This window comes from Meles meles, chromosome 4 (assembly GCF_922984935.1).
Source record: "Meles meles chromosome 4, mMelMel3.1 paternal haplotype, whole genome shotgun sequence".
Lineage (NCBI taxonomy): Eukaryota > Metazoa > Chordata > Mammalia > Carnivora > Mustelidae > Meles > Meles meles.
In genome coordinates, this window is record NC_060069.1 from 31,066,213 (window position 1) to 31,087,066 (window position 20,854).

The window sequence follows — 20,854 nt, forward strand, 5'->3', positions numbered from 1 at the left end:
ACAGCCTCCCTATTTGGAGTTAGATAGTATCAGAGAGATGATTTGTAGGGACGAAAAGGTTGAGATACTGTGTCTTTATATACCTCACCTTTTTTCAGCCAGGGGAGAGCAGTTAGAGAATTCTCTCCTAAACCCAGAGCTAGTCAGAGCATTTTAAAAAGCACCCGATGACTATGGTCTCTGAAAAACAACCAGAAGGTTTTGAAGGGGCGGGGGTGGGTGGGGGGGTGGGAGGTTGAGGAACCAGGTGGTGGGTAATAGGGAGGGCACGTACTGCATGGAGCACTGGGTGTGATGCCAAAACAATGAACACTGTTATGCTGTAAATAAACAAATAAAAATAAATATTTAAAAAAAAAAAAAAAAAAGCACCCGATGAGAGGGGCACTTTCTAGCTATACCTATACCTAGAATCCTTTGTCTAGCTAGCTTCATTCCTAAAAAGTTTATACACTAAGGTATTAGGTGCTACCGTTGTGAAAGTCAGTCTTGGTAAATGATTCCCCTTTTCCTTTTTTCTGATGTGCAGAAGTGTGATACTATCAGTGTGCTTTCAGAATGTAGCACCATTGACCCACAGGATCCCTTTGGGCAGATACATAAAATTATTCCCAAAAAAGAACCAGAGAGATGTTTTCCCAAAGGTAAGTGTTAGTATTCCTGTATCCAGTTCACAGAATATTTGGATGAGTTTCTGTTATTCTTTGAAGCTCTGTGATTTTGTTAGATGTGTTATTTCTACTTCTACTGGAAACAGAACTGAAGAGAGGGCATTCATGGATTTTTGGGCCATTATCAGATCCAAGCAAAGGAAATTTCAGGAAATTCTTGATTTAGGTCAGCTCAACTAACACAACCTAACAATGAGGGTAGAAGCTCTAGGAAACTGTCCTATTGTCCAGATTTTGGGCTCAACCAATGTAGATAGATAGGTAGGTAGAGACTTAAATGAACGAATGAATCTAAAATTAAAAATCTTTTCATAAGTTTGACACTAGACTGGTCTCAGAACGGACACCAAGAATGAGCTTCCAACTTATTCCAGGTTGTTTGACAGCCCCCGAAATGCCCATGGGGTCAGAGGTCAGCCTAGATATAGATTACTGTTAGTTATCCTGACTTACATTTGGACTGATGCTTGAGGTGTGTACAGGATGTCAACAGTGAAGTTGGAGAAGAAAGGCTGGTTTCTAGAAGAAGAAGGAATGGCATAAAAGATAGAAAAAAAGCCTTTTAGGGAGATTAACCTATTGATGTTCTGAATAATGGAGGAGGGCAGAGGCTGACTGAGGACACCTCACAGTAGCTTAGGAAGATGATGAGGAAAGGAGTGTAATGTTGTAATCACCGTGAAATTAACCTCCATGGAACTTGGAGGATGGTGATGAGGGGAGAGGGTGACGTAATTCAGCTGAAGGCTGGTGTGTGTTGAGGTTAAATGCTTAGCTATGTGTAAACACCTTGACAACTGATCAGATTGTGTGGTTTGGGTAGTTCATGAAGCCTGTACCAATCTTTACTTCATTCCCCTCAGTCCTTAGGACACTGTTTACTGTTGCCAAAAGAAATTGCTGCGTGAAAAACAGCCAGGAAGCTCAGTGGCGCACAATAATAAACACGCATATACATGACTCCACTCATCTAGCCTCATTATTTCTGCTGATTTTGGAGGTCTTTATTCATATGAGTGGTAATGGTTGGGAGTCGGCCAGTCTGGCCTGGGCTTAACTGGGCCCCTTTTCTCTGTACCACATGTCCTTTCTCCTTCTTCTGAAACCAGTGGCTGGCCTAAATATTCCTTTCTTTATGGAGATGGTGCCAGAGAGCAAGTAGAAACATGCAAGTCCTCTCAAGGCCAAAGCTCAGAACTGGTGTGTGTGATTCCCACTCTGTTCTATTGGCCAAGTCAAGTCACATGGATGAGCCCAGATTCAAGGGGTTGGAAAATGACTCCACCTCTTCAGTGGGAAGAATTGCAGAGGTAAGGGACGTGCATAAAAGGAAGGGTAAAGAGTTAGGGTTATTAATTCAGCTCATTACAGACACTAAGAATAATGCTACTGTTCATTCCTTGCAGGCCTGGGTCACTGCTTCCCATGCTGTGCCATGGACAAGAGAAAGTCCCCCTGGATCATTTGGTGGAACCTGCGGAAAACTTGCTACCAAATAGTGAAACACAGCTGGTTTGAGAGCTTTATTATCTTTGTGATTCTGCTGAGCAGTGGGGCACTGGTAAATTAACAGTCTTGTGAGGACATTGGGCATTGGGTGGCTAGGTTACATTCTGATATGGGGCTGTGAATATGGGGAGACCAGGCAGAAGGGGGATCTTTGCTGCTGGTTCCCCTTAAGGGCAGGATTTTGCACAACTTCTAGAGTCCTGCTCCAACTAGGAAGTCCCAAGCCAAAGACACTTTACTTATGGGAATGCATGATTCAAATCAACACTTGAAGTGGCTACTGGAGTCTCTCCCTGAACCTTATGCCTATCCCTCATTCTTGGAGAATTTCTAGAGATTTTCACTGTATCCTATATGTCTCTTTCTCTAGATAGCAATGTCCCTACCTCTCTTTTCTGGAAAACCATAATGCTGCTTTCCTAAAGGTAGAACATTAGGAGGAGAAGGCTACAGGGACCAGATTTTGATTTAATATTCTGTCTTGGTATTTTCCATCAGTTAAGATCCCTTGAGAGGAGAGACAGATACTGCTTTATTCACATAGCAAATCCTTCCAGATCAAGGTGTAGTGGTCCCAGTGAGTTTTGGAAATAACTCTAAATCCATGCATCCATAGCATATAGTCATAAACTCCTTCCTACTCTCTCTCCTCACTTTTTGGTCCTTCTTGCTTCCGTTACTTGAGCGATAGCATCTTCTTTCTTATCACCTACATGTTTCTCTCTTTTCCCTCTCTCCCCTTCTATCTTGAATTTTCCCTTATAATGGCCATAATGTAGAACTAAGCTATTTGTTGTGTAAGTCAGTGGAGTCTTAGATTCTCCCTTACTGATTTAGAATCACAGAACATTTCACAGTAAGTCACTAACAATTAGAAGGGACAAGGAAATGTCTTGCTTCTTTACTGTTGCCTTCCTGGTTCGTGCTTTACACTTGTGTGATCTCTAGGTCAAAGGAGAGGAGCACATACGTGAGCCACTAGATCCTATGATCAGCACACATCTCCATTATCTACTTACTGCAGTGTAAATTATTTCTCAAGCAAAAAATAAAAAATAAAAGAAGCAAATCTCTAAACCATGCCAGATAACTCAATTAATTTTTATTGCTAATCCTTGGTCTAGGATTCCATGTAGCCTTCTGGTGCTTGCATTTTCACTGGATGTTTACTCTTATTCAAGTAATAGCATTCTTTAATTTATTCCACAAATGATAATTGGTGTCTCCCAAGCCCTGTGCTAGTCAGTGGGGAAAAAATAGTGTTGTCAGAAGGTCAGGGGCACATGGTACCATCCTCCTAGTTATTATCTGCGATCTGATGAGGCAAGTGTAGGTTGGGCAGAGGAAGACAGAGCACACAATGCAGAGGGTTCTAGGAGAAGGACTCGGGTCCTGTTTCACTTTACATAGTTGTAGACAAATGGAAACAAGAAACATCTAATCCCTTGCCACTGTATGTGGTATATGGATCAGCAGTCTCAATATCACTTGCAAGCTTGTTAGAAATGCAGTCTTAGGCCCACCCCAGACCTGCTGAATCAGAACCTAAGTGCCTTGGGACTCATTAGAGTTGGGGAAGCAAAGTCTAAGCAACTGGGTAAAAATGGGAACTTTCTGGACAAGGAAATAGTCTCATTATAATGTGGGAGCCTCCAAAGTTTAGTGGCTGATATTGACTTACTCTTCAATTGAACAAAGTGAGATCTGCTGAGCCAGGTTGTTGCTCAGCTTCCAAAATGAGAAGGGAAATGAGCTTCTAATACCATTCAGATTTGTCTCTCTTCAAGCAGGCACACACACAAGTTCCTGACTTGCAGGAGCATGGAGTCTAGTAGGGATGACAGATGGGGTCCAAACAATTATGGACAAGGGCCATAGTGATACACTCAGAAAAGCAGTGGATGACATGGGGCCATGCAAAGCAGGCACCTAATTGTCTTGGTGGAAGAAGGACAGTTTCCAAAGAAAATATTAACTGAAATGAGACTTTAACATTGCTGAGGAGCCGGCAGGGGACAGGAAGAGGTAGAGAGCCTTCTCCAATCAAAAGTTCACTTAGGAGCTGTAAGTCAGACTGTTTTTTATTCTTTTGCACTTTTTTCCTCCAGGGCCATGGGGCTATGAGATTACCTTAATATTCAACAGTAGGACCGATTTCATTCTTGCTTTCAGTTTTTGCCCAAATGTCTTGACAGGTTCAGTACCAGGGACCCTTATCTCCTTCTCCTTCTTCTTCTTCTCCTTCTCCTTCTCCTTCTCCTTCTCCTTCTCCTTCTCCTTCTCCTTCTCCTTCTCCTTCTCCTTCTCCTTCTCCTTCTCCTTCTCCTTCTCCTTCTCCTTCTCCTTCTCCTTCTCCTTCTCCTTCTCCTTCTCCTTCTCCTTCTCCTTCTCCTTCTTCTTCTTCTTCTTCTTCTTCTTCTTCTTCTTCTTCTTCTTCCTTCTTCCTTCTTCCTTCTTCCTTCTTCTTCTTTTTTTCCCCCATTCTCAGAAACTCTGTAGAGGCCAAAAGGACAGCTTCTACCCTAGTTATATAGACCCCTAGAATCACATACACACTTCAGGTGAGGTGGATGTTTGGATGTAGTATGAAAAAGGGTCTCTCCAGAAGCTAGAATGTCTCACTTTCATGATTACACTCAACGAATGTTTAATATTCAAAGTAATTTAGCCCTAGCCCAGAGCATCCCCAAATTTTGTGTGTCTGGGTACCCCAAAAATGGGCACATACTTTGGGAGCACTGGAGTAAGTTTTAAGGCTGTTTGTTGTAGATTTTTGGCCTCAGCGTTGGTAAAATCTAACTGTAGACTAAGGTGTTTGGAACTAAGGTGTTATGAGCAATGGAGAGCTGCTGAATAGAGCCACTAAGGTAACTAGGAGGACGATAGAGATGGAATATGCCACTGGGTGGTTCTGGAAAAGTTGGCATGATATTGTTAGCAAGAGTTGAAAGGGTCAGGAAGACCAGGAAATTATGTGGTGATCTGTTAGGAAGATATTTTCATATTCCAGGGATCAGTGATGAGAGCCTAGGGAGATATTGTGGCAATAGAAGTCTAGAAATAGGATTTTCCATCTTCCAGTTTTACTTACTCAAGAAATTTATTCCACTGGGAAATTTCCTTCTTAATACCTTTTGAGCAACACCTTGTCACCAAAAGAGATGCTAGTTTATTCAGATAAGGAAGAAAAATTTTAAAAGTAAGGTCAGCCAGTAGTTCTAAGCAAACATTCAACCTGGCCTATGGCTATGCTTTCTCATTTCAGGTCTTTGAAGATGTTGACCTTGAGAAAAGACCCAATATCAAAGAATTACTTAATTGTACTGACCATATTTTCACATACATTTTTATCCTGGAGATGGGTCTAAAATGGGTGGCCTTTGGATTTGGGAAGTATTTCACCAGTGTCTGGTGCTGGCTTGATTTCGTCATTGTGATTGTAAGTTTACCGTCTCTGTGTTCCACGCAGGCAGGGATTGGGGGAGTGGAGGGGAATATATCATAAGGAAGCTGCTTTTCCTGTGTGCCTTGTTTGGGTGCCTCTCCAAAATACTTCTCTTCACTGTACTTGTAAGTAGTTGTCATTTATCTGTCAGCCGTCCTGCTTGTCCTAAGTCCCATTCCCCACACTGCACTTCATATTCTCACTACCCCAATACTTTCCGTGATGGCACTCATCCACTTCTCTCTGTAAACCTTGTTTATGTCTGATGTGTACCTAGAATAATTTTGAATGTCCCAACCTTCTCCTTCCAGCTTTCTATTTTCTCTTGAGGCTTCTCAAAGCAGGTCAGCAGCCAACAGACTAGGCTGGCCCCCATCTTAATTGTCAAGCAACACAAGAGGATTATTCACATACATTCTTTCATTTAATATGCACAGCGATGTTCCCACCAGAGTTGTACATCACCTACCACATTACAGATAAGGAAACTTGAAGCTCAGATGGTCAGCAACTTGTTTCAGACAAAACTGGAATTCATACCTTGGTCTGTGTGATGTTAAGGCTGATAACAGTACACCACATTTATTCGGTGCTTTCTCTATGCCGGGTATTCTGCCGTATGCTTCATAAGCATTCTTTGTTATCACAACCACTCCATGCAGCAGGTGCTATTACTTTTTCTCATATACACGGAGTAACTAAGTAACAGAGAGGTTAAGAAACATGTCAAAAATCGGCCAGCTAGAAGTAGTGGAGATCAAACTGAGACCCAGTAAGCCTCTCTCTGAAGCCCTTGATTTTAACCTCTGTATTCTTTCTACCATGTGCTAATTAGTTAGACTTTGTCCCTGCTATTTAAAGAAGTAGACGTGACCAATGCATAAGCATAAGCCACGTGGTCAACACAGCAACTAGAGAACCCTAATGTTATTAATGTTGTTGGTGGACATAAGTAGGCAGGTGGTTCAGGCATTTTAGAAAGGCATCAGTGCTATGGGAGCTCCAACAGAAATAATAAAAAGAATAAAAATAGCCACATGTCTACAAATCCTATCAGTTTCCAGGGTTATCTTATAGTATAGTGAAGAACCCATAAGATAGTGGACAGATGATTGGTATCTACATTCTAGGAAACTGTGGTCTGCTAACCTAAACTCAGGAAACTGATCCTAAAATTATCTTGTCTGCTCTCCTTCTGTGTACCTTAGGCAAAATACTTCCTCCTTTTGATAAGTCTTCACTTTAATAAAAATGAAAGTGTAGGCAACAAATTGCCCAAATTAGACCAGATACAAACGGAAAACATGAATCTAACAATAGTCACTTAAAATATCAAAACAGTAGTTCAACACCACACTGTCAAAAAAGAACACCAGGCCCAGATGGTTTTGCAGGCAAGTTTTACCAAACTTTCAAGGAATAGTGCTATATACTGAATGTTTGCATCCCCTTAAAATTCATATGTTGAAATCTAACCACCAATGTGTTTGTATTTGGAGGTGGTACCTTTGGGAGATGATTAGGTTATGAGGGTAGAGCCCTCATGAATGGGGCTAGTGATGTTATAAAAAAGACCCCACAGAGCTTCCTCACTCCTTCTGCCATGTGAGGACACAGGGAGAAGAAACTTGTCTATGAGTCAGGATGTGATCTTTCAGCAGACACTGAATCTGCTTTCACCTTGATCTTGGACTACCCAGCCTCTAGACTGTGAGAAATTAATTTCTGTTATTTATAAGCAACCCAGGCTTTGATATTCTGTTATAGCCACCTGAACTAAGATAAACAGCTAACCCCAACCTTATTTAAATTGTTACAAAGAATAAAAAACAAGGAAACTTTCACACTATATTTGATGAGACAAATATAATCTTGGTAATAAAATGAATGGAACAAAAATGAGTAGAACAAGAAAAGAAATAATTTTGTAATTATTTATTTTTATAAATCCCAGAGAAAGCACTTTATAAGTATGGTCCACTATTACTATTATTAACATTAGTATCATATAGACCAAGGTGTGAATCCCAGTTCCACCTGAAACAAATTGCGAATCCTCTGAGCTTCTGCTTTCTTTGTCTGTAACATGGTAAGTGATACATCATGCTACTTAATTCAGAACATTATTGTGCAGATTTTTAAAAATTAAAAAACAAAATCTTAGAGAAAATATGTGAGTGAGGGGGCCAGGGAGGGACAAAGGGAGAAAGAGAATCCTAAGCAGACTCCACATTCAGCACAGAGCCTGCCATGGGTCTTGATCTTACAACCCTGAGATCAGGACCTGAGCCAGAGTCAAGAGTCAGATGCTTAACTGACTGAGCTACCCGGGCACCCTGTGAATAATCCTTTTATGTTGCATATGTATCTAAATTCAACTATTTCAAATTGTAAAACTTTCATTTTTTTTATTCAATAGAATTATAATTATAAAGACAGGCTAGAACTTGGAGACAGTACTTGCCACATGCATAACAGAAAATGATTAACTATAGTCTATAAAAACTCTCTACAGATCAATAAGAAAAAGACAATTTAGTGTAAGAATGGGAGAAGGACGGGGTGCCTGGGTGGCCCAGTTGATGGCCTTCAGCTCGGGTCATGATCCTGGAGTCCCAGGATCGAGTCCCTCATCCAGCTCCCTGCTCAGCGGGGTGTCTGCTTCTCCCTCTGACTCTCCCCCGTCTCATGCTGTCTCTCTCATTCTCTCTCTTTCAAATAAATAAATAAAATCTTAAGAAAAAAGAATGGGAAAAGGATGCAAACAGGCAATTCACATAAGAAACACAAGTTACTAATAAATGTATGAAGAAATACAAACTAGCTTTATCACCAGTTAGCATAGAAGTGCGTATTAAAATGAGAGGCTTTGTGTTATTTATCAGACTGAAAAAAATTTTTAAATTAGATAATTTCTAATATTGAGAAAGATATAAGAAAATGGAATCTCTAATCACTGCTAATAACTTTGGTAACAGTTATTTTAGGGAAAATTTGCACATTAAGTAAAATTACAAATGAGCCCAATTTATTATCCAGAAATACCACTTCTATTTATACATCTATGGAAAACTCTTGTGTATGTATGCAGGGAAAGTGCACACATCTGTCCAGTCTGTTGTTCATAATAGTAAAGAATTGGAAATAACCTAGATACTCACCAAGGGAGAATGGATCCATAAAATATGAATATTTCTATGCTGTAATATTTTTAAAGTTAAAAGGAACAAACCACAAGAATATATCAAAATGGTGAATGTCAAAATAGTACAGAGTAATAAATGCAAGTTAGATAGAAAAAAGATAAAACCAGCAGAAGACTTCCCACCTTAAGAGTACTATAAAGTGGAAAAAAAATGTGGGTACTTTTATGTCTGCATGTCTCATCAGTGTTTCCCAATTTGATGGAATAGAGACTGAGGATAACCTTATCATGTGAAAAGGTATACAGTGTCCCTCTAGGGGACAAATGGAAAACATGAATCTAACAATAGTCACTCTAGGGGACAAATAACCTAGAGTTATTTGGTAAAGCCAGAAGAACTGCTAAACTGCGCCATCATTTTCCCTCTGGCTAGGAACTAGGTAGAAGGAGATATTTGTGGAAAAGCTGCTGAAATAACTCCCAACAGATAATGCTATTACAAACAAAAAGCCAATTTTAGAAAACCTTTGTAAAAAAAAAAAATCATTTATTTATTTATTTATTTATTTATTTGACAGAGAGAGAGCACAAGCAGGCAGAGAGGCAGGAAGAGGGAGAGGAAGAAGCAGGTTCCCCGCTGAGCCGAGAGCCCAATGTGGGGCTCGGTCCCAGGACCCTGAGATCATGACTTGAGCCAAAGACAGCTGCTTAACTGAGCCACCCAGCTACCCCTGGAAAACCTTTATAAACAAAAGCATTTTGAATTGATGATGATTTTTTTTAGATTAATTATACATTTAAAAATTTTGTTATTCTGCCATATTAACTCACTTAATTTCTCTCAATTTGCTAGTATTTTGCCACTATGATGAGGCTGGCAAGGGAATGATTTTAGGTAACAGTGAACTCTGATATCAGCATAGTCAGTCATATGATAATTCACTTCCTGTCCTGCTGAGCAACCCTTCTTTCAAGTTGAACCTCTGCATAATTAGTAAAAATGACTAGAATCTGCAAATAATGGTCTTCAACTTAAGCTCATTATGTTTAAGTTTCAGTTTAGTGTATCTGTAGAGCCTTCCAGTCCTTAGTCCTGACCCATTGGGAAGAAATATGCTGGGAGAGAAAATTTAATTCCTCCAAAATGGGGCATCTGAGTGAGGGGAACTATTAGCAAATAGTTTATTATTTTGTTGTAACTTTTTATTATATCATTTCAAACTTGCAGAAAAGTTGCAAGAAATAACCCATATACTCTTTCCCCAGGTTCATTAGTTATTAACATTTTACCCCATCTGCTTGTAATTTTCTCTCCATTTTTCATTCTAAATTGCTTGAGATTAGGTTGCAGTCACCATACCCCTTTACCCCTAAACATTCCAGTGTGTGTTTCCTAAGCAAAAGGATATTGTCTTACACAGTCACGGCACAATTATCAAAGTTAGGAAATTTAACATGACTCAATAGCAAAACCCATCTCCATTTTCAAATTTCATCACTTGATTCAACAAGGTCCTTTATGGTTAATCCTTTCTATCCATCCACAGTGGCCTCCCCTCTCCTCCCCGCAATCCAGGATCCAATTCAGGACTCCAAGTGATATATCATTGTCATGTCCCTTTGGTTTCCTTTAACTCACAACAATTTCTCAGCTTTTATTTGTCTTTCATTAAACAAAGTAAATGCATTGTCCTTACTTGTATGGGCTATAGGTTTGACAAACAAGGAGAAAAATAGCGTCTTCTCTTGCCATCCAACTTCCTGCAGGGGCTGGCTGCTTTCTGTTTCTGGATAATCCACTGAAGGCACCGTGTGTCTGACTCTCAGAATGAGGGCTCCCAGTCCCCCACTGGCTTCCCTGGAAACCATGTCATGTACACTACCTGTGGCTTCTCTTCCCACCAGGTCTCTGTGACCAGTCTCAGTGACTTAACGAGCTTGAAGTCCTTCCGGACCCTAAGAGCCCTGAGGCCCCTGCGAGCATTATCCCAGTTCGAAGGAATGAAGGTACCTTCTTCAGGCAGATGGGAGGAAGGTCAGCCATCAGGGAGAGGTGGAAAACCAACTGCTCTTTTTGAGCTGGGCTTCCCTTAAATTGCCAAGCATTTCCTGGGCTCCTTCTCTTCCAGTCCACTGCTTAGAATTTGAGAGATGGAGAAAATTTTAAGATATAGCATCCATTCTGTGGTAGCCAAGATGGGCTCTGGTTTCCTTTCCATCCTAGGGCAGGTATCCCATATTGGTAATACTGTCATCAAAGTACACTTCTCAAGTGATCCTCGGTGACAACAGAAAGGACCCATTATGTAAGGAGCTAAGAGCAAGGCTTATCATAGGAAGCAGGGTTGGGGTGGGTTGGAGGTAGAAAGTAACGACAGCTCCAAGAGATACAGTCCTCACACATCAGGCCCACCCTGAGATCAGAGCTTGATGAATCCCATGCATCTGTTATGTATTTCTTCTGTTTTGTTTTTTTAAGGTGGTGGTCAATGCTCTCATAGGTGCCATACCCGCCATTCTGAATGTTTTGCTTGTCTGCCTCATTTTCTGGCTGATATTTTGTATCCTGGGAGTAAACTTCTTTTCTGGAAGTTTTGGAAGATGCGTTAATAGAACAGATATAAACTCAGTTATAAATTACAGCACTATTGAAAGCAAAACTCAGTGTGAAAGTGGAAATTTATCTTGGGTCACCCTTCCAGTCAACTTTGACAATGTGGGAATGGCTTACCTTGCCCTGCTGCAAGTGGTAAGTGCTGTTTGTGTGTTTTTCACTGTGAGGACAGAAACCTTATAAGAAGCATAAATCATTTCTCAGTTTAATAGAAAACACAGTGACTCCATTGAGATAGTAGAATCAAATCCCAGTTCCCCATGTGGAAGCCGGTGCCCTCTGGAATTGTTTCCCATTGAGCATCTCCAGCTTTACCTCCAAGCAACCTCAACCTCCAAACAATGCCTCTTTCCATCTTACCCTGTCCTATATGGTACCACCATCCAGAGCTCCAGCCAGAGAGAACTGGAGCCTCAGATGCAAAGTCATACCATTAGCAGTTGTTCTCTTTTGGAAGTCAGTCGCCTGGTCAAACCACAGTTGCTAGGTCTTAGGCAGACAGTGCAAACATGTGGTATCAGAAGAGCCTCAGCCATGCTCTTTCTGGCAGTTATTACACAGCCTCTTTAGAAATTTTTAAGGCAGAGTTTCCTTTTAAGAAAAGCTTTTCATCTTGTACAAAGGAAGAAGAAAAAAAAACCCAAGACACCAGTTTTTTAATTCCCTTCTACAGTTCTTTTGTCTGGACATTCTGTCCTGGACATTCGGTCCTGGGCCTTGCTTGCTGTTATAGGGCACTTGTCTATTGATAGCAAGTCTGTAATTATGTTCATGTTTATTTGCTTTTGTTACAGGCAACATTTAAGGGCTGGATGGATATTATGTATGCAGCTGTTGATTCCAGAGGGGTGAGATTTTGTTCTACAATGTTCTAGAGTGCTAGGGTCAAATCAGGGATATCATGACTGCATAGACAGCATAGAACTCCCCACGTCATAGTTCCACCAGCCAATGTTCTTTGCTTTGTTTTCCTTGGGACAATGACTATGAAACAGGGATAAAAGAGGTTCCTATTCATCCTTCCATGAGTATTACATCCTATCTTGCTCCAAAGTCCAGTCCTGCTTCTCCATAGCAACCAAGGAGTAACCTCTTATGGAGGAAATGCAGCCAAAAACAACAGAATCACCAAATGCCTTGATTTTCCTCTCTTACTTCTTTTCCAAATGGGTATCAGGCAGAAACCAAATTTCAAACAGTACTAGTCCTGAACCATGTGAAAACCCTACAGCTAGACTAGGGTGTGATAAGAGATACCTTCCGATGGCTCCAGGCTGAGAGACTAACTGGGTTTCTGGTGGTTGTCAACTGTAAAATTCCAGTTAAGTAGGAAGTAATCATGGATTCTGAAAGCTGGAAGAGTACTCAACCATCTGGTCTATTTCTATGTCCCAGTTGGGAAAATTGAGAATTGGAAAGGGAGAATGTTGCCCAAAACCCTGGAGTAAGCAAACGGTTGAATCAAGAATGGAATCAACATTGTTTATTTTTTTCCTGTAATCTCACATGTAATGTTGTTTTGTTTGAGAGTCTGCAGAGTTGATGCTTGGCACATAGTAGGTATGTGAGCTCATAGTGGCAGTGGAGGTGGTATGAGAAGTGGGTTACTCTTTTTTAATGTAAGCTCTATGCCCAGTGTGCAGCCCAACGTGGGGCTTGAACTAATGACCCTGAGATTAAGACTTAGCTGAGATCAAGGATCAGATTCTTAACTGACTGAGCCACCCACGCATGTCAAGAGATGTTATAATAGTAGTAGTAGAGGCAATTTATAACAAAGACAGTATTTTCAATATTTATATATATATATTTTTTAAAGATTTTATTTATTTATTTGACAGAGAGAGAGATCACAAGTAGGCAGAGAGGCAGGCAGAGAGAGAGGAGGAAGCAGGTGCCCTGCAGAGCAGAGAGCCCGATGCGGGGCTCGATCCCAGGACCCTGAGATCATGACCTGAGCCGAAGGCAGCGGCTTAATCCACTGAGCCACCCAGGCGCCCCTCAATATTTATATTTTTTTCTGCTGTTGTCTTTTGAATATATGACCTTCACCTTAGTTTAACTTAGGCATCAATGTGCCTTGAGGTGGAGATGGGGAGGAAATCTTATGCAGATGTATTCAGGAAGAAGTGTGTGGCTTACATGTTCCCTGAATGAATGGTAGATGGATGGAGGTGTGTGGAGGGATGCCCCTCCCATTGCTGGTCCTGGGACATTATAGCTATTGTGTATGTACTGACTTCTAACATGGTGATGCTGTCTTGCTGGTCTCAAATATTGGTGAAACCACGGGCCTTTCTCCCCACTCAATTCCTCCTGGCCTCAAGCACTGACTTGCTGCCATGTCCTCTACATAGTCCCCTGACCAGCAGTCTACTCCCATCTCTTGCCAAAAGCCTATCATGGCAGGCCTATGGCTATTGACTCCATGTACAAGCCTCATGAAAACTGAAAAATTTGAGAGGCTGTCTCTGTCTTTAGCCTCTTAAGTCATCCTGCCTGTGCAGTATTTCCCAGACCTTCCCAGTGCAACTTCCTTTTAGAAAAATACAGAATTTGAGCAAGAATATCCTCTTTGTACCCCCATGTTCCCTTCAATTCACTGGGTCCCAAGTCCATTCTCCAAACCCAATATTCAATATTCAACAGGTGACAGAGCCATCAGCACTCATATCTTTATCTTTGAATGTGATCTGGAGAAAGAAAAGAGAAATTGTCCTGTCCCCTATGCCCCACCTGCAAAAAGCCGATGGTAATGTGAAGAACTTGGATGAAAAGAATTTTGGATGCTTCTGGTCATACTTTGAGTTTGGGGAACTTGGTTGTAGTCCATTTTTGTGTCTGTTATATAGTTGGACTATTCATTCACTCATGCATCCATCCATCCACCCAAACATTCATTAAATGTGTATTGAGAATCTGCATGTTACAAAGTATACTAGGCCCTAGGAATTCAAGAGTGACAGGACACAAGCATAGACCAAATACAACAGTGGGCTCTAATATGAACGACGTTATCATTCATCAAGAGTTGGTAGTCAGTCACCTGTGCCTGATGGGACCGTGCCCCTTCTCCAGTGGCCTCATCTCCAGTCTGGCTCCCTCCAGTTATGTGTCCATATAGACATCCTAGACAGTCTCTCAAAGGAGACATGCAGTCACGCCATTCCCCTCTCTTACAACCCTTTCATGATTCTCCATTGCTTAGAAGAAAAAATCTAACCCTCTTGTCACATGTCCTCCCTATTGCATGGTACCAGTCAAGCTCCTCTAGCGGAAACTGAAAGAGGGTTTCCCTGGAGGAGCCATGGCTGTTCAGGACCCTGAATAGTTAATGCTACTGCTGAGAAACACTTTGGTCTTCCAGATAAGGCAGTTAAGATGGCTTACACTTTTCTCCAGTAATTGTTTTCTTTTCTTGTTTAAAAAATCCCTAACAGGAAGATCTACAGCCAGGGTTTGAGGAGAAACCAGAAAACTATCTTTTCTTCGTGGCTTTTATCATCTTTGGTTCATTCTTTACTCTGAATCTTTTTATCGGTGTTATTATTGACAACTTCAACCAACAGCAGAAAAAGATAAGTATGGGGGTTGCCCTGATCAGGTATTTTTACAGTTTTAATGGATGGAACACAGTTCTAATCTAGACTATTGTGGAAAATAACCTTATCATCTGCATGGGAACAAAGTCACCTGGAGAAGATTCTTGAAGATATGCCTGGGTTTTATTAAATCTTTGTTTTTACTTTCCATTCTACCCTTTTAAATGGAGGGCATTGTTAAACCCCAACAGGAAAACAAGTACCAGGATTAAGATTTATGGCACTAGAGTCATATTTTAGTAACCTTTCAAGTATACCTTGTTACCCAGGATAAAAAGAAAAATTCTCTTCTTCCAGCAAACTTGTGTCCTGGCTTCCAGCATGTAAGTCTCAGCAGATTTATTGAACTTGGAAAGAAGATGTTTGAGGAAGCAGCAGGTTTTTAGGGAGATTTTTTTTTTCTTCATTCATTGTAATAAACATGTTTATTTTTTTCTGATTCTTTAATTTGAGGGGATTTATAGTAAATGGGAAAACAAAGAAAGATTAAAAAAGATTTTAACCACCCATAAGGTGACCACAAAATGATAACAATTTTAGATTAAGCTTCATCATTTTGGACATACTCTCTCCCAGTTACTTTCTCACTAAATATGTATGTAACAATTTTAGATTAAGCTTCATCATTTTGGACATACTCTCTCCCAGTTACTTTCTCACTAAATATGTATGTATTCTTTGTACATAATTGAGATTACATGATACTTTTAATTTTGTAGATTTCACCCTTCCCCATTAGTTATGAGTCCATGTGATGAAATAATCTTTGTTATGAGAATTTTTACGGCTAAATTGCATCCCATATTATGGATAAATAATAATTTATCTTAATCATTCCCTTCTTTTTGGACATTTAGATCATTTCCAAATTCCTTGCTCCTCTAAAACAATCATGAACATGCTTGAAATTCTCTCTGTATCTGTGGTTATTTCCTTAGGATAAGTTTCTAGAATTTGAGGCATTAAAGATAAATATTGTCAAATAACCTTTTGAAATGCTGTGCTAGGTACTCTCCTTTTGCAAGATGTAAATATGCCTGTTAGCTCTGTTCGCAACATTCTTATTTTTATAATTTTTACGATCTTCTCCAGCTTGATGGTAAAAGTGTTATCTCATTGTTTTATATTCATTTATTTGGTCATTTGTGAGCTCATACACTTTTTTCACAGATTGATAGCTGTAAGTATTTCTCCCCTTGTCCCTTTTTTAAAGTTGAGATTGTCATCTTTTTCTTATGTTTTCAAATATTAAGTCTAATTTGTGACTTCTTATGTTTCTATAATGACATTTTAATTTATAGGCAATTAGGGTTTTTATGGAGTCAGATTCCCAACCTTGTCCTTTTTAGCGTCTTCTCTTACATGTAAAAACTAAATCTCAGTATCCTAAAATGGGGTGACTAAATGTGCACCTTTGGTTTTCCTAATTGTTCTTATGGCTCTTTTAAATTTTTCTTAAACTCTTGCAATCTATCCAAAATGTAGCCTGATACTGATCAACCTTCTTAGTATCTGCTGGGAGAGTCCCTCATTGTCCTTCTGTAACTACATTGCTGCTGTCATTTGGAAGTATGCTGTGTAGAGTCACCTCTGTAATACGCAGCTTGATTGCAATCAGTCCCTGCAATTTGGATGTCAGGCCTTCTGATTTTCGATGGAAGCTTAACATTTGAAATCACTGTTTTGATCAGACTGTGGCACTTTGTTTTGTTTTTCTTTACTTTTTATTACAGAAAATCTCCATCATGCACAAGAGTATACTAAAATGAACCTACAAGACCCATCACCCAACACGTTTATTGACTTAAGAACATCTTCATGGCACGTATGCCCTTATCCAGTCCTGCCACCAGATTTTTTCAGGGTGAAGCATGGGGTCCAGGTGTAAGCCAGTGGTGCTCTCCCCTTGCTACAGTGACTGTGGAGGAGGTCAGAGCCAATGACAGGATCAGAGCCAATGCAAGACTCTGGCTCAGCATGCCAGGGCAAAGGCCACCAGGATGCAGGGTCTGAAAACTGAGCCAATCCAAGAGAAATGGAACCAAGAAAAAGAGGAGTCAGAGCCTAGTAGCATCATCTGAGTGTTGGGTGAAGCCAGCCTACAGACTTTCTACCACTGGACTTCTTGCTATATGCCAGTAGAGTTCCCTTTGACTTAGAATGATTTAAAATACATAAATACTGAACAACAGAAAGAGTCCTAATGGACACAAAGAGTAAATAAGGTTTAAAAATACATTAAAAGGACAAAACATTCAGTAAAAAAAAAGAGAGAGAACAAATTTACACTGTTTTACCCACAGATATTTCAAAACGTATCTCTTTTTAAAGGTAACCACAATTCCATTACCACACCTTAAAAGTTTAACATGAATTCTCTAGAATACAAGGTCAACATTCAAATTTCCTTGAGTCTTTCATTTTCTTAAAATATTTATTCATTTATTCATTCTTTGATCGATTGATACTCTTTTTAAGTCGGGATTAAAATCAGGTCCTCCCATTTGACAAATTCCTTGCTCTCTGGAGTGAAAAGATACTACAGGTCTAAATCATACCAGTTTTGTGCCAGATCAAGAATCAGCTGTTTCTCTAAGGCATTCTGTTTTTTGAGGAGGTGGTATTCCGAGATCACACCCTGAAATGCTCATTGTCTTTTCTTCAGTGCTTTTTCAGTGGACAGAGCTGTTCACTCTGTGGGCTTCATGACTTCAAAGAAATGTATATGAAAATATGAATATTGTTTATTCAAGTTCAGATCTACAAGATTTTCACTTAACTTCTCCTCTAATAATAATCTGTATCTCCTCTTTTCCACACTGAGAAAACTGATTCTCATGGGCATAAGAAATAATAGAATTAAAAATTTTCATAATTACTTCTTTTTGTTTTATCCCCCAACACACATATAGGACTGTATCAGAATAATAATATTAATATGTACTACCATGATGAAAGTAATTACTGAAGACACTTGCATCTGCCAGGCATCCTGAAACAACCTGTTTAACTTCTAGGGATGAATTTTTTTAATCACAAAATTTATTTTACTGTGGTACAATATACATAACATGAAATTTGCCACCTTAACCATTTTCTATATACATTTCAATGATAGTAAATACATTCATAATGTTATCCAATGATCACCACTGTCAATCCCCATAATTCTTTTCATCTTGTAAAACTGAAACTCTATACTTATTAGACAATAATTACCCATTTTCCTTCCCACTTGGCAGCCACCATTCTACTTCTGTTGCTATGAATTTGACTATCCTAAGTACCTCCAATAAGTGGAATGATATGGTATTTGGTTTTTTTTTTTTTTGGTGATTGAGTTATTTCACTTGGCATAATGTTCTCAAGGTTTACCCATGTTGTAGCATATTTTTGAATTTCCTTCCTTACCACATTTTTCTCATACATTCATCTGTTGATGGACACTTGGTTTGCTTCCACATTTTAGCTATTGTGACTAAAGCTCCTGTGAACACGAGTGTGCAAATATCTCTTTGAAACCCTGATTTCAATTCTTCCGGATATACATCTAGAAGTAGAATTGCTGGATCATATGGTAATACTATTTTTTAAACTTTTTGAGGAACGATTGTACTGTTTTCCTTAGAAGCTACCATTTTACATTCCCACCAACAGTGTAATTCTGATTCTCTTCATGCTCATCAATGCTTGTCTTCTCTTTTTCTGATAGAAGCCATCCTAATGGATGTGAGGTGGTATCTCATTTTGGTTTTTCTTTGTATTTCCCTAATGACTAGTGATGTTGAGTGTTTTTTCATGTTTGGTTTTTCTTTGTATTTCCCTAATGACTAGTGATGTTGAGTGTTTTTTCATGTTTGGTTTTTCTTTGTATTTCCCTAATGACTAGTGATGTTGAGTATTTTTTCATGTGCTTGTTGGCTATTGGTTTATCTTTTTTAGAGAGATGTCTACTCAAGTCCTTTGTCAATTTTTGAATCAGATTGTTTTATTTATTTGTTTATTTATTTATTTAGACTATAACTGACACATAATATTAATTTCAGATGTACATATAGTGATTTGACAAGTTTATATGTTATGGTATATTCATCACAAGTGTAGTTACCATCTGTCACCATGCAACACTATTACACTATCACTGATGATATTCCTTATACTCTGCCTTTTTTTTTTAAAGATTTTATTTATTTATTTGACAGACAGAGATCACAAGTAGGCAGAGAGGCAGGCAGAGAGAGAGAGAGGAGGAAGTAGGCTCCCTGCGGAGCAGAGAGCCTGATGTGGGGCTCGATCCCAGGACGCTGGGATCATGATCTGAGCCGAAGGCAGAGGCTTTAACCCACTGAGCCACCCAGGCACCCCTATACTGTGCCTTTTGTTCCCATGACTTATTCATTCCATGACTGGAAGACTGTACCTCTCCCACCGCTTCACCCCTTTTACCCATCCCCCACCTCCTTCCCCTCTGGCAACCATCTGTTGTTCTCTGTATTTGTAGGTCTGGTTCTGCTTTTTGTCTGTTTATTTATTTGTTTTTAGATCCACATATAAGTGAAATCATATGGTATTTGTCTTTTTCAGTCTGACTTATTTCATTTAGCATAATGCCCTCTAGGTCCATCCATGTCTCAAATGAAATGAATTCATCCTTTTTATGGTTGCATAATATTCCTCTGTGAGTGTGTATGTGCGTATGTGTACATGTGTGCACATGCATGTGTACCACATATTCCTTACCCATTCATCCATCAGTGGAAACTTCTTTCATGTTGTAGCTATGATAAATAAGCCTAACTATAAACAAAGGGGCGCATATATCTTTTCAGATTAGTGTTTTCATTTTCTTTGGGTAAATACCCAGTAGAATAATTATTGGATTGTATGAAGAACTTCCATATTGTTTTCCACAGTGACTGAATCATTTTGTATTCCTACTAATAGTGCATTCTTCATGTTCTTGCCAAACTTATTGTTTTTTGTGGTTTCGATTTTAGCCATTCTGGCAGGTGTGAGGTGACATCTCATTGCAGTTTTGATTTGTATTTCCCTGATGTTTAGTGATGTTGAGCACTTTTTCATGTATCTGTATCTTCAGGTCCTCTGCCCGTTTTTTAATTAGATTGTTGAATTGTATACATTATATATTTTGGATATTTACCTCTTACTGGATATATCATTCGCAAATATCTTCTCCCATTTAGTGAGTTGCCTTTTTGTTTTGTTGATCATTTCCTTTGCTGGGCAAAAACTTTTTATTTTGATGTAGTCCTGATAACTTGTCTTTGCTTTTGTTTCTCTTGCCTCAGGAGACATATCTGGAGAAATGTTGGCAAAATCCAATACTCATTCATGATAAAACTCTTACCAAAGTGGGTTTAAAGGGAATATACCTCAACATAATAAAGGCCATATATGAAAAATCCATAGCTAATATCATACTCATACATTCATCTGGGAAAAAACTGAGAGCCTTTCCTCCAAGATCAGGGACAAGAGAACGATGTTCACTCTTGGCACTTTTATTCAACATAGTACTGGAAGTCCTAGCCACAACAATCAGACAAGAAAAATAAAAGAGTCATCCATTTTGTTAAAGAAGAAGTTACACCATCATTATTTGCAGATGACATGATACTATACACACAAAATCCTAAAGACTCCACCAAATACCACTAGAAGTAATAAAGGAGTTCAGTAAAGCTGCAGGACACAAAATTAATATGCAGAAGTTGGTAGCATTTCTGTACACTAATAATGAAGTAGCATAAAGAGAAACTAAGCAAACAATTCCATTTACAATTGCACTTAAAAGAATAAAATACCTAGGAATAAATTTAGCCAAAGAGATGGAAGACCTATACTCTG

At 39.4% G+C, this 20,854-nt stretch overlaps 1 protein-coding gene across 2 annotated transcripts in view; it reads left to right on the forward strand.

Moving 5' to 3' along the window:
• The window catches only part of SCN11A (sodium voltage-gated channel alpha subunit 11), a 96,199-nt gene that overhangs the window by 63,525 nt on the left and 11,820 nt on the right, over positions 1–20,854 (forward strand). For both annotated transcript variants that reach the window (XM_046003934.1, XM_046003935.1), the window contains exons 18-24: positions 530–644; positions 2,078–2,232; positions 5,446–5,619; positions 10,676–10,777; positions 11,250–11,519; positions 12,179–12,232; positions 14,825–14,962. In XM_046003934.1, the coding sequence (XP_045859890.1) occupies positions 530–644; positions 2,078–2,232; positions 5,446–5,619; positions 10,676–10,777; positions 11,250–11,519; positions 12,179–12,232; positions 14,825–14,962 (1,008 nt within the window). The remainder of the gene's footprint in view (positions 1–529; positions 645–2,077; positions 2,233–5,445; positions 5,620–10,675; positions 10,778–11,249; positions 11,520–12,178; positions 12,233–14,824; positions 14,963–20,854) is intronic.